The 27,744-nt window shown below is 40.1% G+C and overlaps 3 protein-coding genes across 6 annotated transcripts; 2 read left to right on the forward strand and 1 right to left on the reverse strand.

Annotated features, from left to right (window-relative positions):
* The first annotated feature begins 1,250 nt into the window (after positions 1 to 1,250).
* clpxb (caseinolytic mitochondrial matrix peptidase chaperone subunit Xb) lies at positions 1,251 to 13,844 on the forward strand. 3 transcript variants are annotated; one of them, XM_079685140.1, is made up of 15 exons: positions 1,251 to 1,480; positions 2,006 to 2,083; positions 2,989 to 3,149; positions 3,277 to 3,391; positions 4,704 to 4,858; positions 4,991 to 5,150; positions 6,168 to 6,209; positions 8,343 to 8,519; positions 8,918 to 9,082; positions 9,860 to 9,948; positions 10,149 to 10,313; positions 10,406 to 10,705; positions 11,424 to 11,516; positions 11,607 to 11,713; positions 12,495 to 13,844. In XM_079685140.1, the coding sequence occupies exons 2-15, from the start codon at positions 2,029 to 2,031 to the stop codon at positions 12,583 to 12,585; spliced, it is 1,875 nt and encodes a 624-aa protein (XP_079541266.1). In that variant the 5' UTR covers positions 1,251 to 1,480; positions 2,006 to 2,028; the 3' UTR covers positions 12,586 to 13,844. The 3 variants fall into 3 exon arrangements, with proteins under 3 accessions (XP_079541266.1, XP_079541265.1, XP_079541267.1); XM_079685139.1 differs by having other exon boundaries at positions 1,252 to 1,535; XM_079685141.1 differs by lacking the exon at positions 6,168 to 6,209 and having other exon boundaries at positions 1,255 to 1,535.
* Positions 13,845 to 14,502: 658 nt separating this feature from the next.
* LOC307041675 (uncharacterized protein) lies at positions 14,503 to 17,419 on the forward strand. The gene is made up of 6 exons (XM_079685144.1): positions 14,503 to 14,565; positions 14,645 to 14,777; positions 15,128 to 15,637; positions 15,738 to 15,908; positions 16,578 to 16,679; positions 16,776 to 17,419. The coding sequence occupies exons 2-6, from the start codon at positions 14,661 to 14,663 to the stop codon at positions 16,908 to 16,910; spliced, it is 1,035 nt and encodes a 344-aa protein (XP_079541270.1). The 5' UTR covers positions 14,503 to 14,565; positions 14,645 to 14,660; the 3' UTR covers positions 16,911 to 17,419.
* LOC307041674 (protein regulator of cytokinesis 1-like) lies at positions 17,103 to 26,871 on the reverse strand. 2 transcript variants are annotated; one of them, XM_079685142.1, is made up of 14 exons: positions 26,722 to 26,871; positions 26,126 to 26,258; positions 25,922 to 26,044; positions 25,591 to 25,824; positions 25,339 to 25,509; positions 25,062 to 25,211; positions 23,568 to 23,715; positions 23,329 to 23,465; positions 23,131 to 23,226; positions 21,625 to 21,771; positions 21,412 to 21,522; positions 21,209 to 21,304; positions 18,494 to 18,655; positions 17,103 to 17,538 (listed from the first exon to the last, which is right to left on the reverse strand). In XM_079685142.1, the coding sequence occupies exons 1-14, from the start codon at positions 26,730 to 26,732 to the stop codon at positions 17,476 to 17,478; spliced, it is 1,782 nt and encodes a 593-aa protein (XP_079541268.1). In that variant the 5' UTR covers positions 26,733 to 26,871; the 3' UTR covers positions 17,103 to 17,475. The 2 variants fall into 2 exon arrangements, with proteins under 2 accessions (XP_079541268.1, XP_079541269.1); XM_079685143.1 differs by lacking the exon at positions 18,494 to 18,655.
* Positions 26,872 to 27,744: the final 873 nt, after the last annotated feature.

Genomic DNA, 27,744 nt, shown 5'->3' on the forward strand with positions numbered 1-27,744 from the left:
TATGTAAGATAACACATATAATTATGATCAAGGGCTTTACATGTATTATACACACATTGAGTACTGATAGATGAGTTTGAGCAAAAAGAGGGTTTAATATCCAGAAGACAAAATGTACCTGTCAAACATTACCATTCTGATCACACAGCCAGAGAAAAATCATGTCCTCTTTCTAAATCAAAGTCACTTTCATTTATTTATTGCTGGCTGGCTTACTTAGTCTTCAATGGATCTAATCCCACTAACAGAGTGATATGAGCAGTAAAGAAAAGAAAAGTAATGTGATTGATTTAGAGAGAAAACCAGCCAGGAGGAGACATCAATGCAGCTCTTAGCCCACCTGGGGCTCTCAATACAATTAGACCACATGTTTTCTCCATTTTAAATGACCATTATAGACTTTATGTCAGTTAAATTTGTAGATGTTGATTTACAAAGAGGGTATATGCAGAGATCAAGTTGCAAAGTGTGACTGATAGGAATGTTACTAATCCTCCTCTGGAGAAAAATATGACTAGAGCTCACTTTTTTGTCAAAAACGAAAACAGAACATTATTAGTGTAGTTATATAATATATAGATTCTCATTTATAATACCAAATATAAAGCAACTATACATTTTGATGTTTATTATAGTTCAAGTTACTATTATTATCAGAGGTAGGAGAAGTACTGAGATCTTGTACTCAAGTAAAAATAGAAGTACCAGAGTGTAAGAATTATTTGTTACAAGTAAAAGTCCTGCATTAAAAATCTCAATCAAGTAAAAGTACTCATTGTGCAGAATGCAGATCAGCCCATACCAGAATAATATATGAAACGTTTTGATTATAATTATTACTGATGCATTAATTTGTTACAGTTATCAGAGTTAATAAAGGTGCAGCTAGTTTTAAATACTTTATATACTACAGGGTAGCTGCAGGTAGCCACAGTCTTTTTTAAGTGTTGTTTATATTTCACATATTTAATCCAAACCTAGAAAATAACTAAATATTTGAAATAAATGTAGTGGAGTCAAAGTGCACAGATCTCTCATGGCATTGAATTGTAGTTTGCAGCTTTAAAACTCAATTCAACACAGTATTACACATTTACGAGTGTCACCCAAAGGCAACACTCGAATCACATTACGAGGATCATTGAATGCACCAGGTTCATCCCTGTTAACGCCTCTTATGAAGCGCTAGATCTGCACAGATCTGGATGGGTATGAACTGCATAGACACGAATACAGCCGCCATATTGCTTTCATCACTAACATCGGTTAAATAACTCCTGCTAGCTGCTGTACCCCTGGAGAGAAGGTTAGCCATCAGCTAGCCGCGTAACCTAGTTCATAACAGCGTTACATCACTTTGGGTCGTGTCCCACCTGGGAAACTGCGGCCTAGAGGAGCAAAAGCTTAGCATTTTAATGCGATACTGTGACATTACTACGACACAACAACAACAACACAAAAACAAAGGACAAACGCTGAGGTGACTTTGCACATTTGTTTTTGTTTTCCGAAGGGGACTGGTTTCATCGTGCCCTGTGAGTAAAACAAGCTAGTTATATGTTGCTTTCACCTTTAGCTGGAGTAATGTCAGAATATATCTAGGTATTTAACTAACAACAGTCCTGACAACTAGCTTGTTTCAGGGTAAAGTCAGTCAGATTATTCACTGCGCAGTGTGTTGACTGTCTGTCCAAACAGGGGGGTTTCAGCAGGTAGTGCAGGCTTGGGCCTAGCTTAAGTAGCTAACGTGTATTTATAGAAAGCAGCTAGCTACATTGTTTGTTTGGGCATGTCCTGCTACGGGTAGATATCAGGAGGTCGTAAAAGCCCAACCAATAGTTACACTTAAAAAAAAGATTATGTTTTACAGTCATAAGCAGGCAAACCACATTCGGCAGCAAATGACCTGCTAATGCTAACAGTGACGTTGAAGTTATGAAATGTTTTAAGGGCTAATCAGCGTCTCTTTCTCACTACACTGTGTTAACTTTGTGTTTATTTTCAGTATTTTTAGCCAAAAGAGGAGTCATGTCCTGTCCATGCACTTCGGCTGCCAGGTTGTTCCTTAACACAGCCCACCGAGGTAAGAAAAGTGACACATTGTACAGTAAAGCTGCATGACATTGTGCTACAGTTTGTGAAGTGGGTCTGCAGATAACCCACACCGCTGTTCGTCATGTAATATGTCAACAGCAGGTGGAAAAGTTTCTTAGAGTGTAGCTGTGGGGCAGCTGAAGTTCTTACATCAGCCATCCTTTTCATTAAGTTCTACAGCTGTAATTGGCCTTCTGGTGTATTGACACATTAAAAAACAGTAATCAGTACATGTATAGTTATGTCGCAATAGCTAAGCTAAATCGTTACAGCAACTTGATACTGTCCCACTTGCATAACGGATACATAATGTACAATAGCTAGAGCACATGTATAAACTGTGGACTTTATTCCCCTGACTATGAACTGACTATCCTGTTAGTATGCAGTGTGTTCAGCTGAAATATATAAGCATATAACATTACGTAGCTTTTTTTTGACTTATCCAATGTATTGTGAGGTATGTTCACTGCCTGCAGTGGTGCACATAGGGCCATAACTAACAACTATGTTCATTATTAATTAATCTGCAGATAACTTTATTTTTTAATCAAAACATGTATTATTCATATGTATTATTAAGTGTAACAACATGAGGAGAAAAGACCATCTGAGCTCAAAGTTACATTTTCAGATTTATAATGTCCTTGGAGAAACTGGAATTGTTCTAAATGTTTGGTTATAAAATAAGTGGAATTATTAATTTGTTAATTTGAATTCAATTTCTCACTTTAGGACTATTAACACGATAAAAGTACAAAGATATTCTTAATTTAGTTTGTTGCCCTATTATTATGCATGGTAATATGTTTTGTATAGGCAAACAAAATAACTTTAATAGAAAACGTATGTTTGCATTGGAAATCAATAGGGATGTTGCTGTTGTGTTTACAGGATTGTCCTGCTCCCGCATCCAGTTGTTTTCTCTGAGTCGTCATGGGTCTCGGGAAACTCACCTCCCTCCCCGGGTCAGGGTGAGGTCGTTCTCAGAGACTGCGGTCTGCTATGCCGCTAAAGATGGGACAACAAAGGACAGTGGAAGTGATGGTGGAAAGGTAAGCTCTTGGAAGATACATGTACTTGTAGCTCTGTTCCATGGGAGTATTAACACACAATGTTATACATGGAACAGATACTAGTAATACAATGACACATGTGCTGACACAGTCTCTTTCTACACAGAAAAGCGTCAGTGAGGGGAAAAGACTCTCTGGCTCTGGTGGTTCAGGAAAGGGAGGAAGCCAGCTACGCTGCCCTAAATGTGGAGACCCCTGCACACATGTGGAGACCTTTGTGTGTGAGTTACCTTCTTAATATCAGACAAGCATTTACCAAGACAGGTAGGAGTAGGATACAGTCGGAGATGGTTGATGCAGTGACTGAATAAACAGAGATAAAAGTACAGCATAGTGCCTCGTCAGATATACAAATGTTTTAAACAGGATTTCAAAAAAAAAATTCTGTGTTACAAAGTTTGATGGTGAACTGAAATAAATATAAACAAACAGCACAACAGTGGTACACCACAAACATCCATCATAAGTCATTTCCTGAAACAACTTGTCAAGAAGACAACCTGCAAGTAAACACTGACGGCCCGTCTACACAGCAGCGTTAAAAAAATCTTCCAACGCTTCTGCCCATTCACTTTGAATGGGGTGACGTCACTTCGCTGAACTGCATTGTGGGGAAGCAAAGCGAAGATTTCCAGGATTTTCAGGATTCAAAAGTTGAGCAATGTTCAACTTTTGAAGCTGAGGTGGAAGCGTCAGCCAATCAAATCCCGTTTATGCAAATCTGACAAGCGCTAGCCAATCAAACCGCGTGTAAGCTGGGAGAGACATACCGCAGTTCATTTCCTCATATTCCAAACGAGAAATTACGGTAGCAAATCACCCGATTCTTTACGACCAGTAACTATTTACCGGGATACAAACCGGAGGAACCAGGCATGGAGGGAGGTGGCAGAGACAGTGGGTGAAACTAGTAGGTTTTTGCCTTTTTGGGGAGTTTATATATATATATTGCTCGCATAAAATCCCTGGGGTTCTTTGCTTTGTATGTCGGGGGCGGGAGATTCATGTGATTGGTTGTTGGTCGCGTTGCTCGCAAAAAATCCCCAAGCTTTCAGACACGCCCACCTCCAAGATGTTCAAGATTTTTTTAACGCTGCTGTGTGGACGGGCAGTGAGAGTTTGGGTTTATTGTTATCCAACAACATTGTTTTCCGCTTGGGTTGCAACATTAACCATGGGATAAGCGGCTGCTTGCTTCAACTTAAAAGTGTGGTTTATATTGTTAGATTGTGCAGCAATGTGTAGTCCTCTGATTATCAACTGCCTGATGACAGGTTGAAGTGCATTGTAGCAACATGTAACAGCTATTTGTTTTTCACATTTAACCTGTTGCATCATGTAGATGTATCAGCAAGTTTCCCCCGTAGGCCATTTATCCATTTCAGCAAGAAGGGAAACTACTTCAATCTAAACAGTCAGCTTAATGATCTGCAAAACACATTTCTTTGAAAATATTATATGTTGCAAATGTTTTTTAATCAACCAGTGTGAAATGTTTCAGTTTTTAATACGTTTTGTGTTGTTCTTTTGTAGCATCAACACGATTTGTCAAATGTGAGAAATGCCATCACTTTTTCGTGGTTCTGTCTGAAACGGACTCTAAGAAGGGGCTAAACAAAGAGCCTGAGTCCGCTGCGGAGGCAGTGAAACTGGCATTTTCACAGAAACCGCCCCCTCCCCCTAAGAAGGTGAGAAATCCAAGCAGGAAGACACAATATTGTTATTTTGTGAAACTTCCATTGACATGTTGCACAACACATCGTAATAGTCCGTCTGTTCTAGTTTTGATACTGTATTGAAATATAAATTCATTTTTCCAGATATATGCTTACCTCGACAAGTTTGTTGTTGGTCAGTCATATGCTAAAAAGGTGTTAGCCGTGGCCGTGTACAATCACTACAAGCGTATCTACAACAACATTCCTGCTGGGAGTCGACAGCAGGTGGAGGTGGAAAAACAGCCTTCCCTCACACCCCGGGGTCAGTATTACTTTTATTCTGTGCTCTTAGGTCTAAATCCCATCCAGCTTTGCATTAGATAATGCTATTTCCAATGTGTTTGGTTTGATGAAGAAGATTCATATTAATGAATAGTGATGTACATATTCTAATATGTACATCACTACATCATCTGTTATTTTTCCAACTTTAAAAAAGACCATTATTGTAGTCTGACAGTTGGTAAACACAGGAGTGTGTAGAAAAGAAAATGAAAGTTTTAGAAAACCCCTAACATATTTCTTGTCTGAGCTTCAAAGCTCCCAAGATACAATCGAAAAAGGGAATTTGCCTTTCAAGTGACTTTCACAAAAGGTTCTGTCTCTTGTTTTTCTTGGACTAAATTTGTTTTGCTCAAATATGTAGTCCTGAACTTTGACCTACTTTTGGACGCCATCTTTGTTTTCATTCCATTCTTCACCGCAGTCAGAGAGGAAGTGGGGAGAGAGTGAGCCAAATGCAGGGACCTGTAATTAAAAAGGACAGATTAGGTTCTACCATTTGGGTTTTGAATATGTTTCTGAGACGATCCAACAGTATATTTAAAACACTAATTAAAAACTAAATTTGAACATTATACCACCAACAAGGCTGTTTTATAAATCTCCTGATAAAGTAAACAGAGGAGATGCAACCGTGCAAAACGGCTCCAGCCATTGTTAGAAGTTACTGTTTGTTGGCATGCCAGTGTTCACAGAAAGAAAATGCAATTGTTCAAGCAATTACATTTAGCAGAAAATATCTTACATTTTTTACAGATTAAGACATATTCAAGAGCTATTTATTATCTATAGCACTATCAATCTATTCAAAGAACTAATTAGAGAGATTGCAGCTGTGTCTTTTAAATTATAACTTGTTGTGAATTGTAATCTTTTTGGCATTCGTTCAATATTTGACGACACCGGTTGTATAAAGGATTTAGCTGATAACCATAGTGCCCTAATGGTAATGATTATTGATAATATTGATTTGAGTACTTTCACCCTCTCTCTGTAGAGCTAGAGATGAGAAGACGAGAGGATGAGTACAGGTTCACAAGTAAGTGATTGGTCCGCCTTACTCTTGTGTCATTAGAGCAGGGGTGTCAAACTCAATTTCATCTCGGGCCACATTAGCATCATGGTTGCACTCAAAGGGCCAGTTTTATATATAAGACTATATAAATATATCATATATATATAAAATAATGCATTATATTACATTATTGCCTCGGCATTGGATTATTATCACATAGGATAATAACTTAAAATTAACTACGTCTGAAAGCAGAACTTTAGGGAAAATAATTGCAAGTCTCTTCAGTGAGAATGTCACAAAGTTATGTAAAAAGAAAAGCCAAATTCTGGAAAAAAAGTGAAAAATGAAATTTTGAAAAAAATATCAGATTCTGAGAAAAAAGGGAAATTCTAAGAAAAAATGAATATTTTGAAGGAAAAAAACGTGAAATTCTGAGAGAGTCAAATGAGAGATGCATTGTGGGACATCAGAATCAGAAACAGGTTTATTGTATGGGCAACGTGCTTCTGTAAAGTGGCATGTAACCGTATAATAAACATATTTTATTCTTTGCAAGCTCTTGTGGGGCCACATCAAACGAAGTCCCGGGCCTTGAGTTTGACACCCCTGCATTAGAGGCACCACCCAAAAAGATCACAGCCACCTAATCATCATAATCTATGATTTTTTTTTTTTTTTTTTTTTTTCCAAGTTGCACAAATGCCAAAATTGGACAGACTTGTAACTCTTCAGTCAGATTTTAATTCGGGTAGAAATTCTTGGAAAGTTATTGTACATACAAAACATAAAGAATCAGATTAGAAGCTATACATTACTACAGCAAATGAATCACTTAATATACTTTTTGGGAACATCTCTAGTTTCAGAGTAGTGACGACTGATTGAACTATGATTTTCAGAACTGAAGCAAAATGATTTAAGCCTGTTAATCTCTGATTTACCGGACAATGAGGTAACCCGGTGACCTGCATTCACATCTGTACCTTCTCTATTTCCAGCCCTGCTCTCCTCACCTAGTAACTCCACACTGACTAGGCCATGTATATGTTAAGACTGCACATGGCAATGTTTCAATGCACAGTTTGACACAAACATCCTTAAGATTAGGGATGCTCCGATCGACCGCCGATCGATATCGTCCGATATTCACTCTCCACCGATCGATCGGTGCTCTCTAAAAATGCCGATCGCATGACGTAAAATACATAAAACTTTTCTCTGCGCGGCAAAACAAGCTCGCCAAAATGGCTTCACCGGTCTGGCAGTATTTTAAGGTGTCCGAAAAAGACAATAAAATAGCGGTATGCAAAGTGTGTGAAGCAGAAATCCTGCAGCTCCGCCCGCTGTGACGGACCGGTGAGCGGAGCAACACACACACTAAGAGTTAGACCTAACACACGTAGCTATTTTATCTACCTCTGGAACTAGCTAAACTAGTTATAAATATATTTATATTTATGAGTTTTAAACATCACTTTAAATGGAAGATCCCCAAAGGCTAGGGCTGTGCAATTAATCGTATTATAATCACAACTACGATTTTGGCCTGCCACAATTACGAAAACAACATAATCGAAAAAAACAGTTATTTTGTTTTGCTAGGTTGTGAACATATTTGATCTAATTTATTTGTATTTATCATATTTATATATGTTTAGTATCTTGTGGAAGTGCGCTCCCAAATATTTGTTGATCTTGTTTATTGGTATATATTATTTTGATATTTATTTAAATGTAAATATATAATTTATTTTTGTATTGGTTATTCAGTTGAATTATAGGTTCAGGGTAATCAGCACTTAAAAACATACTGTTGAAATTATTATTTGTTTTAAAGTTCAATAAATGGATGTTTTCAAAGTTAATGAATAATCGTATTTAATAATCGTGATATGAATTATTGACCAAAATAATCGTGATTATGATTTTTGCCATAATCGCACAGCTCTAGGCCCAGCCCACTCGATTGGATCGGCGATCGGTATCGGCCGATACTGATTCCAGCGATCGGCCCCAAAATTGGCGATCAGAGCATCCCTACTTCAAATGGATGGCCTGTTTAAATTGTGCAGAAGTTGAAACCGAAGACTGCGTCTTTACAGTCATGTCTCATATCCTCCCAGCTGACCCCTGTGTCTTTGCTTTGTGTTGCAGAGCTGCTGCAGATTGCGGGCATCAGTCCTCATGGAAACGCTCTCGGGGCGTCCATGCAGCAGCAGGCCAGCCAGCAGGCGCCTCAGGAGAAGAGAGGCGGGGAGGTGCTGGACTCCACACACACCGACATCAAACTGGAGAAGAGCAACATCATACTTCTAGGTCCCACTGGCTCAGGTCAGTGTCCACTATATCCTACATGATATTGTTTTATATCAGTTTGATAACAATCCCCAACCAAACCAGACAGCCGGAAGATCTTCATATTCTTATTGTGTAAAACATCTGGTCCATTTTTTATCAAAGTATGGTTCATTTTGTGGAATGAAAAAGTACATTTAATGGATTTCACCGTGTATTTAAAAAGCATTGGGAATGCCCTGCTGTCAAAAAGCTTTATTTTGGAAAAGAGTCACCGCTCTTAGGAACTGTTGTTATAATTAATACTGTAAATGCAGCACTAAGGTATGCTTCATCATTCAGTTTTAAACACTTTCATATTCAGTGTACCTCTTAACATAAGTGTGTTTCAAAAATAGTTTGTACTAATATTTGTTTTGTGTTTTTTTCCCCAGGAAAGACATTGTTGGCGCAGACCCTGGCACGTTGTCTGGATGTTCCTTTTGCCATATGCGATTGCACCACACTAACTCAAGCTGGATACGTGGGAGAGGACATCGAGTCAGTTATTGCCAAACTGCTGCAAGATGCCAACTATTCAGTGGAGAAAGCACAGCAAGGTGACTTTAGAATAACATGCATTCAAAGGTGGACAAATCTGCTCTGATAGGACACATGTCATATGGGCATTCTGAATCGGCACACACACACAGTACTCCATATTCAAATCTAAAGGGATGTGCAGTTGGTTTTGTTAGCCGTGTTAAAAAGAGAAAGTTAGCAGAAAACCAAAACAGTGCAGATGTTTATACAAGGCGAAAGAGTCTCGTCAACTCTCTCATATATACACGGATCTTTTAACAGCTTATAAATGTTAAATTGTTACAGATTCAAGTCTATAAAGCAATGCCATAACAATCTTGTTAAATCTAAACTCTGGGAGACTTAACCCTTGTTCAAATAATGTTTACTTCTACAGCAGTAACTGCATTATTCCTCCAAACTGTTTCATTGTGCATATTTATGTCACAATGTCAATTCCTTACAGGGGTATTGTATAAGTGGCTTGAACTGATCGTCAGTGCTGGCATGGAGAGGAAGGAATCAAAACAAAACACTTGGATGAACAAAAATAAACATCAGTTTCATTTTTACAAGGGTTTCTCCCCGCAGCTGTGAGTCACCCTTGTCAAAAATGAAAGTGATATTGACTTCCTTTTACTTTGCAGTGGTTGGATCATTTGGACCTTTTTAGCATGATTGAAAGTGCCTCATGTTATGTGATATTACTAATGTGACGTTAAGAGTGTTTAAATGTCTGCAGACAGTGGAGTTAAGACTGGGGCTGTCGTCATGCAGCGGCTCGATGTGAAACTAATGCTGTGTTTCATGTGCAGGTATTGTGTTTCTGGATGAGGTGGATAAGATTGGCAGTGTGCCTGGAATCCATCAGCTGAGAGATGTAGGAGGAGAGGGAGTCCAGCAGGTATTCAAGTATTCAACCCGATTGCACTCAAAAGACATTTAACGCATTTCTTTATAAACACAGTTTTGATTTATAAATACGGCAGCCCTTTGGATTTATTTACTGTTACTTTGTTGTTAAATATCCTGATGCTTTGTTGTTCAATATCCTGATGCTTTGTTGTTCAATATTGATGGTTGTTTTATTTTCCTCTCTGTCAGGGGTTGCTCAAACTGTTGGAGGGCACCATCGTCAATGTTCCTGAGAAGAACTCCAGGAAGCTGAGAGGAGAGACGGTGCAGGTCGACACAACGAACATCCTGTTTGTGGCATCCGGTGCTTTCAACGGACTCGACAGAATCATCAGCAGAAGAAAGAATGAAAAGGTACGTTTTTTAATATGACTTATTTGTGTCCTCAGATAGTCAGCTCACATAGCTCACTCTTAACGTGTTCCTCTTGTTTCATTACTCCCCAGTATTTGGGTTTTGGAACTCCCTCCAACATGGGGCAGGGCCGCCGTGCAGCGGCCGCCGCAGACCAGGCCAACACCAGGGGAGAGACGGACACCCTGCTGGAGATCGAGGAGAAGGACCGGCTGCTGAAGGTCGTGGAGGCCAGAGACCTGATCGATTTCGGGATGATCCCAGAGTTTGTGGGGCGTCTTCCTGTGGTCGTCCCTCTGCACAGCCTGGACCAAGAGACGCTAGTCCGAATCCTGACGGAGCCACGCAACGCTGTGGTGCCCCAGTACCAGGCTCTGTTCAGCATGGACAAAGTAAGGGTTGCCTTACAGTGGCTGCTCCAGTACTGTGTTGAAGGGAGCGTTGAGACAATAAGACCCCATCATTTTTAGGAAATGTCAATCCTAAACTTTGAGTTGTCTCGTGTTGGAGATATCAGCCGTGGAAATGTCTGCCTTCTTTAAAATGTAATGAAACTAAATAAGCTTGTTTTAACAAAGCGACCGCGAAGGGGTGAGCACAAGCCTATGTCCATAACTACAGGCTCCCTTCTGCATGGGGATACATTTGCAAGTTGCTGTGGATTATCCGGAGTAATGTCCAATATTTCTAACACTGATTAACCCCGCCAAAACAATCTATATATATTTTGTAATCTATTTGACTTTTCTTTTAAAGCTGTATTCAGACAGGCAGCAGCACTGTGTTAAGCAAACACAGCCGCCTCATTTATTTGAATGAGACCACTGTATTTGCTTAGTGAGGATGCCATTGAGTGGGGGTTTCCACTGAGCTGGTGTCACAACACAAAGCAGGGTCATGTAGTTAAAAACCTGCGAGTACACATTCCTGGTAGATTCCTTCTCACTGAGAGTTCCTTCTCACTGGTGGCTGACAGGCAGCTCACTTTTCTTGTGTCAGATCTGCATCAAAAAGAGTGCAGGGATGTAACTCACAGGGGTCTATTTGTTTAACTCTGAATGTTTGTATATGTAGAATTTTAAAATTAATCTGCAGTGTTTGTTTTTTCAGTGTGAACTCAACGTGACCCCAGATGCCTTGATGGCCATAGCCCGGATGGCTCTGGAGAGGAAAACCGGAGCTCGTGGGCTCAGGTCCATCATGGTATGTGTCTCTATGACAGGTTTCAAACTTGAATCGTCCTTTTTGTCCTGTTGATGTAACACTCATTGAACACATCCTCACTCTTCATAGGAAATGCTCCTCCTCGAGCCCATGTTTGAGGTGCCACACTCTGACATCATGGCTGTTGAGCTGAACGAAGACATCGTCCTGGGAAAATCACAACCCAGATATATCAGGTCAGTGTTTCTCTGCTCACAGATCCACATGTGTGTAATGTTGGAGATCAGATTCCTCAATCCAAGCTCCTTGAGTCTTTTTGGGTGGTGCCTCTAATGCAGGGGTGTCAAACTCAAGGCCCGGGACTTCATTTGATGTGGCCCCACAAGAGCTTGCAAAGAATAAAATATGTTTATTATACGGTTACATGCCACTTTACAGAAGCACGTTGCCCATACAATAAACCTGTTTCTGATTCTGATGTCCCACAATGCATCTCTCATTTGACTTTTTTCTCAGAATTTCACGTTTTCTTTCTTCAAAATATTCATTTTTTCTTAGAATTTTCCTTTTTTCTCAGAATCTGATATTTTTTTCAAAATTTACTTTTTTACTTTTTTTCCAGAATTTGGCTTTTCTTTTTACATAACTTTGTGACATTCTCACTGAAGAGACTTGCAATTATTTTCCCTAAAGTTCTGCTTTCAGACGTAGTTAATTTTAAGTTATTATCCTATGTGATAATAATCCAATGCCGAGGCAATAATGTAATATAATGCATTATTTTATATATATATGATATATTTATATAGTCTTGTATATAAAACTGGCCCTTTGAGTGCTGCTAATGTGGCCCGAGATGAAATTGAGTTTGACACCCCTGCTCTAATGACACAAGAGTAAGGCGGACCAATCACTTACTTGTGAACCTGTACTCATCCTCTCGTCTTCTCATCTCTAGTATGTAGACATTTGTTTTGCGGTGTGAAACCTGAACTTGAGTCTCCATTTGAATTTCAGAGCTCCAGCCAAAGAGTCTACAGAGGAGGAATACGACTCGGGCGTCGAGGAGGAGAACTGGCCTCGGCAGGCGGACGCTGCTAACAACTGAACCACATGTCTCTCATTTCACCTAAAGACAGTCTCTGAAACCATTAGATCACGATGAACCTTTGGACACCCCCGACAAACAAACTGTGGACACTGTAGTAGAAGTATTGAAGGCTGGTGTTTTCACGACGAGTCCTTTGGTCCCGTGCTTCAGAAACGTTAATTCTCTAGCGGTGCACTCGCAGGGTGGGCCTTTATAAAATATTTCAATCTCTGGGGATTTGTTCAAATTTGTATCTATATAAAGATAATGCAATTTTATTCATGAAAGGATCTGTAGCTAGTTTATTTGTCTTTTCTTTTTTTTGGTGACGGACTGTAAAGGCAAGGGAAGCAAATGGAAAGGATGGGCTCATACTGTACACTTGAAAAAAAAAAAGTGGAACTGAAAAAGTGTAGACGTGATGTTACCAAGTCAAGTAATGCCTTAAATCTAAAGGGCAGAATTCCACGAGCACATCAATATGTTGATGTTTTCTTCTTTACCACCATTGTAATAATGGTGTTCACAGTAAAACTGGGCTGTAAGTGCTGCTGACGTAGCATTTGTAAGCAGTTTGTAAGCCTTGAACTTTAAATAGATGAACACATTTTGAAGTGTAATGCACCAGCAAACTAAACAAATAGGTTAATAATAAAAATAATAATTATGGTGACCTTTTTTAAAGCAGCAAGAATGGTTATTTTTCAGTGTTTTGCTTCCTCTTCTAGCCCAGTCTTTAGAGAATTTATCGATTTGCTCACACACCTCCTCCCCACAGGACTCTGCAGGATCAGCAGGTAGATGAACAGATAGCCTCCAGTACCTGACAAAATCACATTTGAAAATGGTCTACCCAAGCATTATAATCAGAAGGATGATCTCTTCCAGTTGGCTCTGTCCCCGCTCAGAACAGCACAAGTATTTTTATTTCTTTGTGCGTACCCCAGTGTTGGAAACTCACCTCTCCGTTAGTGATGTAATATCCTGTTACTAAAGTATCTCGGTGCACCCGTCTGTAATCAAGCCTCGTTGCTCTGTGACAGATCTGAACCACGCTGCTGTACTCTTTAAAACGCTGTCTGTGCTATAACATGAGATTAAACTAGACCTGTTCTCCCTTTGCTTTTAAGTTTTCTTTTAAGTTTAAAACTGCTTTTCCTGTTTTCAGAGGTCTGTTACAGAACCTGTACCCCCCCACCCCCGACCCAAGTTTGTGAATCCAACATTTATTGTGATTGTTTAAAATATATAAATAAAATGTAAATCTCTGTACAATACTTTTCAATTGTGCTTCCCATTTTTACTTCTGCAAACCACATCATGCTCTACAATGATTTCATTATCAAAGTCAGTGCAACATTCTTCCACACACGAAATGATCTTGATAAACGTATTTTTTCTTATATTTGATTTTCAACATATATATAATGTAGCTTTGGCACATTTATAAAAAGTGTCCATGAAAACAAGAACATCTCATCACTGCTATTTTTCACGGTTTTACTGCAAATCATATGATTACATTTTCCATTAAATATGAATTGTTACATCACTTGTTGTTCCACCCTGCCACGCTGTCAGCTTTATGTAATCGGCTAATCTCTGGATATTATCGTCAGCACTCTCTAATCCCCTTCGAGGGGAAATTGAGATTCAAATTAAAAAGTCATACGAAAATGTGTCTTCATATAAACATGAAAATTGTGATTAACCATAATAGGCTACTGTATAATATTATGAATATATTACTAGTAAAAATAATATTTAAATTTGTACTATTGTTTAATCATTTTTATGTTAGTCTTGCATATCATTATTTGTATACATGGTTAAATTCTCCATAATCTGTATTTGTACCTGTGCATTTGTAAACAACTCCTCACATGATGTCAGAGGCTTAGTGATGAGGCTTATCACGTACGATAATGTCTTTGTGTTTCCTCACCACCAACTCTTCAGATGGCTGAGTGCGGACCTCACAGAGAAGAGCTGACAAAGGTAAGAATGAAAACAAGCTCACAGAAGCTCTGGTTTGAAAAGTTAAAACTCAGAAGCTCTTTCTGTTTCTCTGGTGAAGGTTGTTTGTTGGGACAATGAGCACTCTGGAGGACGTCCCGTTTCAGACTCTGCTGAGCCCGCTGCTGCAGGAGGAGGTGACGGCTCCAGACATCGCTCTGCCAGACTGCGCTCGGATACTGCGAGACACTGAGGTCTCATCCGATGAAACAACATATTTAAGATTTCAAGTTTTACCTGGGTCAATTCAATGCCGAGGCTGAGCTTGATGGCAGAGGCATACAACCACAATATGACTTTCTAATTCATGCATCTTCTCTTAAACTTATTATTGATGTTGTATAAGTGTTTTTGAAGTAAGACACAATGCTGGTAAAAAAGGAAAAAGCTTGGAAGTAAATAAATAATAGATGAATTCCATTACCTGTGTCATTTTCAGGGTCCGGGTTTTAATTACTGAGACAATGTGAATGTTATCGGTAACACCTGTTACTAAGACTGCTGTGTGTTGCTGAAGATCTTCTTTTTATTTATTTACCTCCAGTATAAATTCAACCTGGAGAAATGGATCTTAAGCGGGCAGCAGCCAGTCTCTGAGACCCCCTCCTGCCCCCCCTACCGGCTGATGTTCAGCGGCCCTCAGGAGAGCCACAGGGCCAATCGCAGGAGCCGTGAGATGTGGGTCCCTCGACCCCGAAGCCACAGCCTGAACTCTGCAGACCCCCGCTGGCACCAGCGCACCGTCAGGTTCCTCATCTCTGACTCTGAGGAGGAAGATTGGTACCACGAGGTTAATGAAGCCTCCTCCGCTGAAGACCCCCCCCGTTTCTCCATAATGAGCAGAGAGCGGCCCCGGAGCGCTGCACCCAAAGTGCCCCTCTCGAGAGTCAAAGACAAACAGCCTGGTCCTTCCTCTTCCCAGAAGAGCAGCAAGAAGAGGCAGCGCTCACTGGGCAGAAAACACTCCCAGTCCCAGACCACCCTACCTGCTCCAATCACCCCCAGGCAGCCAAGACCCTCCTCTGCTGGGCCCGTTGTCAAAAACTGCAGACAGGTTGTGGTTTTTCTGTCCCAGTCTATGAGAAAACTATTCATCATTTCCTTTCTTCTTCCTTATAACCCAATATTTGTATCTATTCCTCCCTTGTCACCAGGCCCAGAGGACCGGAGGCTCCCGGGGGGTTTTCTTTGACTCCGCAGCAGAGCTGTTGTCAGCGCTGAGTCAGGAGGAGAGGGAGCTCCTGGGAACCATCACGGAGAGGGGCTTCCCGTTACACACCGCCATCCTGGCTCTTCAGAGGACAGGCTACCACAGCCCAGAGAAGGTAGACACCACTGCGTGTTCCATATAGTCTTTGTGCTTTTAACCAACCCTGATAATGCATGAATAAAATACTTTATAGTTGCCTTCAAAGACTTCATAATGTTACAAATAAAACTCCTCCTTAGAACGCGTGTTCATTTTGGTTTGGCAGATCTTTAGACTAATGTGTGGGCGCACGACCTGGCAACAGCTTGTTTGTGACCTGTCAAGTATCAGTAGGTAAACATATTCAATTAAAAACCTTGTTGACGTTTTAACATTATATAGAGATGTGTCCTCGTGCTTTTTGCACTTTGACAAGACCTAGCATTTCAGCCTATTAACCAACCCTATGTGCAATACACTCTTTTGTTATCACCTGCTGCTACACTCATGTAATAATCAATGCCATTTGCAATACACACATTCATTATTTAGAAATGATTGTTTATAACAGACTACCTTTATCAATACCTTTATGTTTTGTTTCTTTTATAGTACCATGTTATACCACGGATGTGAATTTACATTATTACTGGGTTTACCTCTTTATTGTTGCCTTTTATCAGCAATAAACCCGTACTGTTGTGACGCTGTAAATGTCCCCCTTCGCTGCTGGAGCTGTAAAGTTCCCCGCTGTGGGACATTTGAAGGATTTCTGATTTATAAATATCTGTTCCGTAATCCACAGCTCCTAAAATACCTGGTGGCCAGTGAGCGTCTGTGTGCTCTGGGTTACGATGAGGCTCAGGTGGAGGAGGCCTTGGAGATGTTTCAGAACTGTGAGAGCAAGGTGATTCCCACTCAGCAGTGCTCACAAACCAAAAAGATTGCAAAACAAAAATAGCAAACCCTTAATAAGTATTAACTGTAATAATTGACTTTTCAGGCTGCAGAGTTCCTGAGCCTTCTGACTCAGTTTAATGAGATGGGCTTCCAGCAAAGTGCAATCAAAGAAGTGCTGCTTGTTCATGAAAATCACCGCGAGAGGGCTCTGGAGGAACTCATGACACGCTTGACTTAAACAAAACATCCCCCCCCTTATTTCTAGTTTGCATGTAATATTAATTATTAAGAAATGTACTATAATATTTATTGATGTAGTCCCAAAGAATAATACACAACAGATCCTTCAACAGACTCATTCTGACAACCTGTGCAATTCAACCACACCGGTATGTATGAAAACATGAATGTACATTAAAAAGATCATAAGTGGTATCCGAAAGGTTTATTTACAGGTTGATTAAAAAAAGAACACTGAAGATTTAGCCATCATCCCAGCTGGAGAAATAAAGTCAGGGTTCAATAGCTAGCTGCAACGTACTAACATAAAGTAGTGTCCTAGATATAGTTTACAGCGTTTCTTTAAAAAAAGGCTGTAACTCCTGAAAGAAAAAAAAAGTTAGATAAAAAGCCCTCGTACAAATACCACGAGCTGGAAACAACAATACATAAAGCAGAGGGAAATGACAGTAACAGAGTGAAATATGTACATGTTTGGTAAGAAGTTTACATTAAGGTTCCCTCCTGTCCTCTTTACAAAAATGACACCCAACTGCCGTAAAGAGGTGATCTGCAGAGAATCCTCACTGATGGCTGACTGTCGAGTTCAACTTTATGTTCGAGCTAGAAGCCTTCGAGAGGTCTCTCTGAAAGAAAAAGGAAACATTTTAAGTATGTTTTTTTTTTAATATGGAAGGAGTTGAAATGTCTGTCTGTGCATTCATTGTTGTGACATGGGAATATAAATGCTTATTATATAGAGTAATATAAAAACGTATGTTCTGTATGCATTCACTTTGGAAAACAATTAGATTTCAAGAAATATGTTGGAAAATGTAATTGTTGCCTCGGCTACAAATGACTGAGCCTACGGGATGTCAGGAACTGTTTTAAGGATTTACAGCGAAGGAGATTTATTTGCTCACAATCTTGTAATGATTTGAAAATAATGAAAATATACTACAATGTGTATGTGTACGGATTGTCTATATCAGTTTCCAAACATTATGCAGTCTTAAGATGTGATTGCCTTTTAGATGATGATTTTAGATTTTTAGGACGTGCGATATTAAGCAGGCAAATTAACTCAAACACTTTGTTACAATTATTTTGCTGCTTGCTACAAAAAGGAAAACTTGCGCGGCTCTCATGTCAGGGGTACTTGAGTGACATGCAGGCTTTGCATGCACAGCAAACCACCAATCACAATCATTCTTGATCAGATTACAGCAGGATAACCGAGCTAGCTCAGCCTGTTGCTCTGATAACTTAAGATCCAGAAGTCAGTGACTAAAATCCTTCATCCGGTTAAATATTGTTTAAAAAGTACCAATTGTATAGCATTAAAGTTCAAGAAAGGATGGTTTGCGGACAAAAAAAAACCAACTGTCTTTTCTTCAATTCCTCTATTTTTTCATATGGCAATATATATCGCAGGGGAAGAAAATATCGCAATGTCAGTTTTTTTCCAATATCGTGCAGCCCTAGTTCAAATGGAATGTAGCCATAGATCTAGGGTAATGCAGTCATTTCCTTCACTAGAGTACTTGAGTGGAGTTTTGGGTTAATGGATTCACTAAATCGATGTAGTAGTGTATATACCGTAAAGTCGGAATAGGAGCCAGCAATGATGGTGTTTTCTTGAGTATCCTGAGACCTTGCTGTGCTTCCTGGAGTGTTTCGAAGATGAGAGATGTTCTCCTTGTTTCGGTCTAGTGCACTCCGGGGAGTCTTTGCAGCTCTAGGGGTTCGCAGGACGGATAACTGCAACAAGAGAAGCTTCAATCAAAATGTGCTTTCTCACCAACCCTTTCATTTGACCAGGGACGTGCACAGGTACGGGCTAATGGGTCATGTTTAGCTAACCTGCCCCTCTGGAGAGAGCAAGAGTTTGTTTTTCTTTTTTCTGTTGTGGCCGAATCAACATGATAAGCCCACAATTAGTATTGTAGCATCTCGCTGCGGGAAACACACTTTGTGACCGCTGTCATCTGCCGGTGCGGTAAGACCACCTCAGTGTCGGATTTTGGAAACTTGATTTTGAGTTGTCTCATGGCAGTTAAGGGACAAACTTTATTTCCTCTTGATACCGTCGGTTATTTACAAAAAACACATACATATAGCGTACTTCTTGTTTTTGTGCTTCTGTCTTTCTGTGTCTTTTCATCTGTGAACTCCCTCAATGGGGCCGCTCGCACTCTTTTCTTGATCGCCCTCTCACGGGTGAACAGTTCAATGTCCCGCTTCATTGTAGGATTTCTGCCATGTCTCTACCACTTTAGTTTGACCATCTCTGTTATTAAGTTGTGGAATACTAAATAAATAAGTCATTAGATACCTTACCGTTACTGCGCTCATAAACAATGATAAGACTAAGAATAATGCGTATTGAACTGGTTTCATTGATTAGTGAGTTTATTTAAGTTAGAGGCCCTATTTTATCAGTAGCCTATGTCTGGACTGCACAGCAGTTACAATGGTCTGGTCAAACTACATTAGAACAGAATTGTCCCCATTTTGTCTTTAATAGTTACTAACATTAGATATTTTAATGATATGGGCCGCAAAACAAAGAATTTCCCTGGTTTAAATTTTTTAAATCAAGTCACCGAATGAAAGTAGTCGCCTTAGCTTATTTTGTTATGAGATGTGAATTACTGTTCAATTGATCTGATGTAATAATCGTTTGGTTTCTTTTACATTAAAAACAAGTTACAATTTTCAAAAGGTCTTAAGTTTTTTTTCAGGGGGGGAGGGGGGCTTTTTCCAGTTTAGAGCAATAGCCCCTCCAAATGTCTGTGCACATCCCTGCATTTGACCAAACTATATGACCATACAGAGGTGAAACAGAACATGTGTACTCAGGGTATATGCAGGAATCCTGAAATCAAATTTAATACCTTTCAAGACCTTTTTTAAGACCCTTCCATACATTTTAAGACCTCATCGCAACTTTGAGTTCTAACCGGTTACATTGGCAACACACTTTACCTCACATTTACTATATTGATTGTGAGATAGCAAAACTAAACAGAGTGCAGACAGACTACTGAAGCCTCCTTTCCACATGAACTTCAACCTCTCTGTGAAGGTTAGGTTTAATGCAGTATGCTGCTTTTTTGCTTCTGTAGACTCTGTGCTCTTTCATTCCAGTAAAACTCCTCCAAAACCATTAGAAACAAGTATTTGACCAATAAACAAAACAATTGACAAAACTTTGAACTATGAAATATGTTAAACTTTGGTGAGCTTCAGCGGGGTAATGCCATATAGGAGCTCCCTCACAAATACCCAGGGGTTAAATTGGGCTGGGGCTGTCCGGGGCTAAGCCCTGGCACATAGGACGATGCTCTGACGTCATCACCCTCACACATTTGTCATATGTTTACAAAAAAGGATATATATGTTAAGACTTTTCTCGTTCTTAATATAGACTATATTTATGGTCAATATGTGTTGACTTTACTTTAAAATAGCAGATCTCTGTGACCGGATATAGTTTGGCTTAGACCCCGGCCCCACGAGGACGCGCAAAAAAGGCTTCCGTTCACACGCATTCGATTCATTAACGTGTCCGTTCACACTAGACCGCTGGAAATGCTGGAAATGATGTAGTACATATGTCAGGCCTGTAAGTGGCGCTGCTGCCGCCCGAAATACACCAAAAGCAGCGAAGAAGACCCCGGAGCATGGTTGCCATGGTTGCCCTTCTGTTTATTCTCCGCGGTGGACGGCGTGTTCTCCTGCTGTATCTCTCAGGTAGTCCACCAGCAGATGAAAAAGACCCACCTCTCCGCCTCTTCCAAGGAACGAGGGGACCGTGCGGCAGTTTCCGTAAAAAAAAAAAATGTTCCGCGGGTCAACATGTCCGTTAAAGTTTAAATCTTCCGTACAAAATTAGAAAAGTGCCGGTCAGAGGTCTTCTTTGTTATTTATTGAGCTTTAAAACAAATTGATAACGACTCTGTTCAATAATATAAGAATATTTAATAAACGGTGACTGCCTCTCTTTTTCTCCAACTCTTCTGACAGCCCAGCAGCAGCAGGAGACGTGGGGAGAGGGAGGCGGACTATTTCATCGTTATCAGAAAATGATCATATAGGGCTTACACACGGAGCCGTTGGACCCCCGGAGCGTTGCGTATGTCGCTCTACCCACCTTGGGACCCGTTACCGTAGTCGTTTAGTCCCCCACATACATATGCAGGTAAGAGAAAACAGAGACAATATTGCAGCCTGCTAATTAATCCAAAATCCAACAGGCTCTCAAATGTATGGTAAATGTGGTCAGAGAGGGGTCAGAGACAGGGGGCTCACCTTGCTGGATGACAGAGGGGGTTTGGAGACGGACGATTGGAACGTGGTTCCGCTGAGGAAGCTGTTAGGAGTGGACAAGGTGGAGATGCCATTGAGCTAAAAGACAGAAGGAAAAAGGCCGGGTGAACCTTCAAATCTATTCAGTCACTGAGGTATAGTCAGTTGATGAAATCAATCAAAATAAAATTGCAGCACCATCTTACCTTTCTCACTTTTCCAGGCGTGAAAGTCCCTCCCATCGGTCTTTTGGATGGTGTTTTCGTTGTAGTTCCATATAACATGTCTTCCTGTATCTGTTTGACTTTCTTCATTTGCTAATTTAAACAAAAAGAAGAATATACCGTAGTCATATAAAATCCCTTTGACAAAGAAATGTAAGACTTGATTTAGTCTTTTAAATCAAAGTTAAAACACACCCTCTCCAGTTTCTCCCTCTCCTTTTCAGCGTGGTGGTGATCCCACTGCTGCTGCACGTACTCAAGGAATTTCTGTCCATTGACCAGGAACTCCTTTTCGTGCTCCTGCTCCCAAGCATCAATCTGGGCTTTAAGACTCTTTTCCAGCTGAAACAAACATTTGACCTTGTTGACATGTTATGTTTACTTTTGCAGTTGGTTCATTCTACCTCTACTATATATGTTCCTCACTTTTGATAATCACACTTCCCTTGGCCCCTTTTTGTGGGTTGTAATGTTGGCTTTGCTTAATTCCCCAAACTTAATGAAAAACAGTTTGCTTGTGGAATCTATCATTTTTTATTTATATTTAAAAGAAAACCATAGAGCCAATAGTCTGTCAATGCAAATATGTTTCCATATTCTCATTTTCTATAGATAGGCGAAGTCCCGCCCATCTACTTCCGGCCCATGGGACCTTATTTCGGAAAAGTATGTATTGAAGTCAATGGGGAGAGAAAACGTATCTTTCGATCCCGTTTGAATTGTGCCACAAATTACACATATGATGTTTGTCAATCTTAAAAAAGAATTTCCATGTCAAAAAAAGTCACAGTTTTTCATAAAACTGTTGAAATATAAGACTATGAAAAATATGCGACTAGAAAGACTACAAATCCCAGAATCCCAGTCCCGCATGCTGGCTCATACGGGACCGACTAACTCCTCTTGTGTGTATGTACAGCTCTCAACATGCCCAGAGTAGTGATTTTCACCTCTTTTAATACTTTTCGCCTCATTCTGAAAGAAAGAAGTGAAATGTGCCAACATGACAGCCGTCTTGGTGTGTGGTGCGAGACGGGAGAGGTAGTTCATTGAGCGGTTTCACAAAAAAAAAAAGTGTTACTTGACATTTTTTTTAAATTGACAAACATCATATGTGTAATTCGTGGCACAATTCAAACGGAATCGAAAGATAATCTCTCTCTCCCCGTTGACTTCAATACATAATTTTTCCGAAATAAGGTCCCATGGGTCGGAAGTAGATGGGCGTGACTTTGCGGCCTCTACTACTAAATGACTTCCATACTGCTAGGAACCCTGATTGTTTCAGTACCCCCACCTGCTGACGAGAATCAGTAATGCACCAACAACCCCTCAGCTGTTTTCACTCTAACATCACATGTCACTTGTTAGACGCTTTTATCCAACGCGACTTACATACTCAGTACTGTAGGCAATCCCCACAGGAGCAATTTGGGGGGAAGTGTCTTGCCCAGGGACACAACGACATGCGGACTGCAGTGGGGTTTGAACCTGTGACCCCCTGATCCCAACACCAACGCACAACCCACTGCACCACACGCCTCCAAACATGTGGTAAGCTTGAGCTCATTTGTTTTATTGCTAGTTTATCCAATGTTGTTTTGAATCCCTACCAACAGCTTTTTGACTAGTTTAAAACAGTTAATTACTAATCCTGCTCTATAATTACTGAGCAAAGTATACAATGAAACACTTCCTAACCTTAGGCAAGCTCTTCTGCAGGTCAGCCCTCTGCTTCTCTTCTTTCAGAAGGTTCCCACCTCTGTTGTTGAATCTTGCAGGGTCGTTGGCCTTTTTCTGAGATGGAGAGAAGCACACACATCCTTAAATGTAACCACCTAGAAAAGTCTGTTTTAAATGCTGTATATATATATATATATATTCAAAGACAGTACTCACGTCAAGTTCCAAGTACAGGGTCCAGTTCTCCTGCCATTTCATGACTCCCTCAAAGAGTTCTTGGTGGTCCTGGTAATACTTCTTCAGCGTGCTGACCTCTGCCTCGTGCAGGAGGAGGATGTCTTCTGCGAAGTCATCTGGGTAGAGAGAACGTGCACTTAGACCCACATTTCCTTTGTGACGATCAACAGCGTATACATTAGGTGTACGGGCCTTGTTAGAAAACAGCAGATATTTACCGTCATGATATGAAAAAAAGGCTTGCTGCTGTTCTTGGCTGTAGAAGCATTTCTCCCAGAGAAGGGCGATCTCCCCTCTGATGGCCACAATAAAAGATTTCATGCTCTGCATTTTCAGCACCTCCAGACGCTGGAGCTCAGCTTGGAGCTGGAAAGACACATTGTTAATGTATGAGTTTGTTGAAACAAAACACCAATGCATTGTCTGAACTCATTAATGTAAGGCAGGGGTATTCAACTAAAATTCAACGAGGTCCAGTTAGAGAAAATCTCCCCATCAAAGGTCCGGAACATCAAAATGTCTAAGTTGCTTTATGAATTAGTGTGATATATATTGAAGTAGCCTGTAGCTTTATCAACGTCTGCATGTAATCAACAACTGACTGTACTTTCTTTATTTGATTGGCAATTTAAAAAAAACAATATATATTGTCAATTAACATTGAACTAACATGCTGTGGATAGGTGTAATGTTCCTCTTGGGCTGCATTTAAAAATAAAATAGAGAAAATAAATAAAATAGATTTTAAAAATGTGTGCATCTTAAAAGTGCTTAATTTTAGATAAATAAGATAAAGTGTAGCAGCAGCTTGAGTTTCCCTTTTTCTTTGTTAACCGTTTCACATCATGACTTAAAAGTTTCAGACGATTATAGAACAATATCAGTCTTTACACATCATAACAATTGAACAGTTTTAAAGTTTCTCTTTCTTTCCCTCTTATATTGCAGTCCCTCACTCACTTTGTTTTAATTCAGTGCGAGAATTGAGCTGGAGCTTTTCCTGCTAGGAGTTTAAATCTGGGCTGAAATGGTGTCAGAGCCATTCTCTTATACACATGCAGGTGCTCATTGGTTAGCCTGCCCTGAAACGATATTTAGTTTTAGTTTTTCGACTGATCATATTGGGCTCTGAGACTGCTTTTTTTTTGTGAACTCAGTTCTGACTTGAGAGGGAATGTTTGGTAAACACTTTGTGTTTTGTCTCATAGTGGCGTTTTGGCACTTTTAATGAGCGCAACGGTCTCTGAACAAATGAGACACACTGGTTCTGTGCTCCCAGTGGGCTGGATGAACATGAATGAGTCCACTCAAGGTTAAAAGCTCTGCTCTCACTGTCCACTTTCCTCTTCTTGGAGAGCGCCATGTGTAATTATTTGTCTCTCCCTGTCTGCCGCTAACACACCTGTTCACTCTCCTCTCCACTTCTCTCCCTGTATCGCTAATTATTCTCTTCACTCACTTTCCTCTCCGCTTCTATCTGCCGCTCTCTTGTCTCTTCTTTTGCTTTTCTCTCCCTGTATCGCTCACTCGTCTCTTTCGCCCCCTGTCGGCAGCGGTTAAAATAGAATCGCCTCGTCAAAATAGAAATCCCCTATTAATATATTGATTGATATATTGATAGGGGATTTTAGGTCCGGGTCCGTATAGGTCGGCGTCCGGACCGCCTGTTGCCGACCCCTGATGTAAGGGCTCAAATAATGCAGATTTCTTACTGCCTCAACGTTGCTCTTCTTTGACAGGACCATATGCTCAGAGATGGGCTCCCTCTCCTCTTGGGGAATCTGAAGTCTTTCCCACAGCTCCTTGATGGTTATGCGCAAAGATGAGCAGCGCAGCTCGTTCTCAGCCTTGCTTTCTTGTAACTGGAAGGAAGCATATCAAACAATCAATTATACTATGAAATAATACATGATGTCTGTTTTAGACTTCTTTTAATCTGACCAGAGAATCAAATTCAAAAACATTAAGACACAAATGTTAGAAATTCACCTGACTGAAGAGAACTTTAAGGGCAGCAATGTTTTCCTTTGAGAGACAAAATGCCTCCTCGTCCTCAGACATCACATCCATCTCAAAACTGGTCTCTGGATGCCGCTCCAGATCATCCATGCATACGGAGATCTCCTTTTTGAGGCTCACAAATTCATCATGACGACATTCCTAAAAAGATAACACAAGTTTACTTCCATCCGTTAAGAAAAAGGCCTTGAGTATTTAAAATGAGCAGAACATCAGTGACACCTTCTCTTTGGTCAGGTCATCCAGGTAGATGTGATATGCCTCAAGTTGCTTCAGTGATGGGATGGCGGCCTGGTCAATGCCAAATGGGGTAGTGCACATAATGTCACACAGCTCACGGTCTTGTCCTAGGAGGCCCTTTAGCTCTTCCATTCTTTGCTTCTTCTGCTCCATCATCAACTCCAAACGTGTACGGCTATTCCTCTCAATCTGCAACATGGAGCAGCCCTCTTCCTCCTTGAGGAATCCAGAAAGTTAGTCCAAGAATTTAAGAAACTTTTTTTCCAGACAGTAATATGAAAACACCTAGATATATTCCTGAACGAAACTGTACCTCAAAGGAAGGCAGCTGAAGTTGACGGCACAACGTGTTTTGCTCTTCAAGAAATGCCTGAATGTTTTTTATTAATCTCTTCTTTAGCTGCTCTTCCTCGGTAATCATCAGGTCCAACAGCCCCTGTAGGAGTAACACAACAAATCATTTGTAAACTCCGTCCGTAAGTCCAGACTTTACATCTTATTTAAACTGATGACTCACTTTAATGTGCTTGTGGACAGCGTTGGTTCTCTGTACGCGCTGTTCCTCTGGAATACCGATTTCATCCCAAATATCCTTCAGCCTAACCAGAGCTCTGTTGAGATAAGCAACAGACTCTGCTGCGTGGACTTCACTGGAAAAGAAAAGCAGCTGTGTGACGGGTACGTTTAAAAACACCGGTTACCAGTCAAACCAGTACAATATTAACGTTAGCGGTAGAGAATAGTATCAAATCAAGTAACGTTAGCGGACTGTCAGTAGCAGAGGGCTAACGTTAGATACCGCTGGCCTAAATTGATGTATGCTAGCTAGCTCTCCGAAGCTGTCTTGTAGCATTAGCTCAGCTAGCTGTAAAGTGAAATATTACCAGCTGGAGCGTTAGAATAGCATTCAACTTAATCATCATTTAAAGTTAGTCTTTGCAGCTTACACGGACGGCTACTACGTCCCAGCGTGACACAAACTGTGTTAATTTAGCTAAAGCTAGCTAGCTTTATCTCGACAGCCTAATCAGGAAATAAGTTTGCTAACTGAATAATATTATTTAAGTGTAAACAATTTAGAACCAATTTATATTAAAAGTCTACGTTACTAACCTCACTCTCATGTTTCCACCGCAGACTCAAAACAAAAATAGAAAAACAGTCTTCCTAACGCAGAAGCGGTCCTAACTATGAAGTCTCGGAAGACGGTTCGGTTGTGGTTTGTCCACTCTACGGATTTGAAATCTGCACCGAAACCATATCTGCGCTCCGATTGGCTGGTTGGAGTGACGTCACCGGAAGTTGTTTTTAGGGCGGTGATTATTTAAACATTTCAAATGTAACACACAGGTTTCATGGATTGAGCCGAAAAACATGTATACTATTTACCGATCCATACATTAAGAATCCGTTTTAAATCATGCCTTTTGCTTTTGCAAGCATATTTAGTTTCCTAAATGATTAGCTAACTGTTTTAAACGAGTAAAAAAAGGTAGGTAGGTCAGTCTATCTAAAAGCATAATTGAATTAAATTATTTTTTTCAGTTGTATGTGTCGGTTTCAGACATATATTTAAAAACCTGCCTTTGGTCTGTGTTTCCCAGTCTATTTTGGTCTGGGTCTGACTCATAGACGGTATCAGAATCAGAATCAGAATACCTTTATTAGTCCCACAGAGGGGACATTTGCAGCGTTACAGCAGGAAAGAGCCACAGACAGCAGTGTTGCATATCTGAAATGGATTAAAAAAGTACTAAGTTATAATATAATAAACAAACAACACAACAATATGCTAAAAAAAAGTACTTAACAATATGCTAAAAAAAGATAAAAAGTTACATAATTTTCAAAAATACGGATCAAAAACAAATCAAATCCTGTAGCAGTTCTTAGGATTTAGCAGCCCGGTATATATTACAGTTATTAAAGATGCATATGTATATAAAGTATATATTGCACATAAAGAACATATTGCACATAGTTTGACGATATCATTATTATATATATTATATATATTATTGTATATATAAAGGTCTGACTCAGCCAGTGTTTGCTGTGTTGCTCATGTTGTTGCCTCAGGTCAGGTGTAGCCTAGCTCAGGGGTTCCCAATATTTGCCATGCCAAGGACCCCCATA

Source organism: Notothenia rossii (genome assembly GCF_949606895.1).
Source record: "Notothenia rossii genome assembly, chromosome: 5".
NCBI classification, from domain to species: domain Eukaryota; kingdom Metazoa; phylum Chordata; class Actinopteri; order Perciformes; family Nototheniidae; genus Notothenia; species Notothenia rossii.

Coding starts and splice junctions, on each gene's coding strand:
- LOC307041675 (XM_079685144.1), top strand. CDS start 14,661: ATGAGCACTCTGGAGGACGTCCCGTTTCAGACTCTGCTGAGCCCGCTG. Junction 14,778..15,127: donor GGATACTGCGAGACACTGAG/GTCTCATCCGAT, acceptor ATTTACCTCCAG/TATAAATTCAACCTGGAGAA. Junction 15,638..15,737: donor TTGTCAAAAACTGCAGACAG/GTTGTGGTTTTT, acceptor CCTTGTCACCAG/GCCCAGAGGACCGGAGGCTC.
- LOC307041674 (XM_079685142.1), bottom strand. Junction 25,510..25,590: donor ATGACCTGACCAAAGAGAAG/GTGTCACTGATG, acceptor TTATCTTTTTAG/GAATGTCGTCATGATGAATT. Junction 23,716..25,061: donor AGAAGAGCAACGTTGAGGCA/GTAAGAAATCTG, acceptor GTGTCTTTCCAG/CTCCAAGCTGAGCTCCAGCG.
- clpxb (XM_079685140.1), top strand. CDS start 2,029: ATGTCCTGTCCATGCACTTCGGCTGCCAGGTTGTTCCTTAACACAGCC. Junction 3,392..4,703: donor ACATGTGGAGACCTTTGTGT/GTGAGTTACCTT, acceptor GTTCTTTTGTAG/CATCAACACGATTTGTCAAA. Junction 11,517..11,606: donor GTGGGCTCAGGTCCATCATG/GTATGTGTCTCT, acceptor CACTCTTCATAG/GAAATGCTCCTCCTCGAGCC.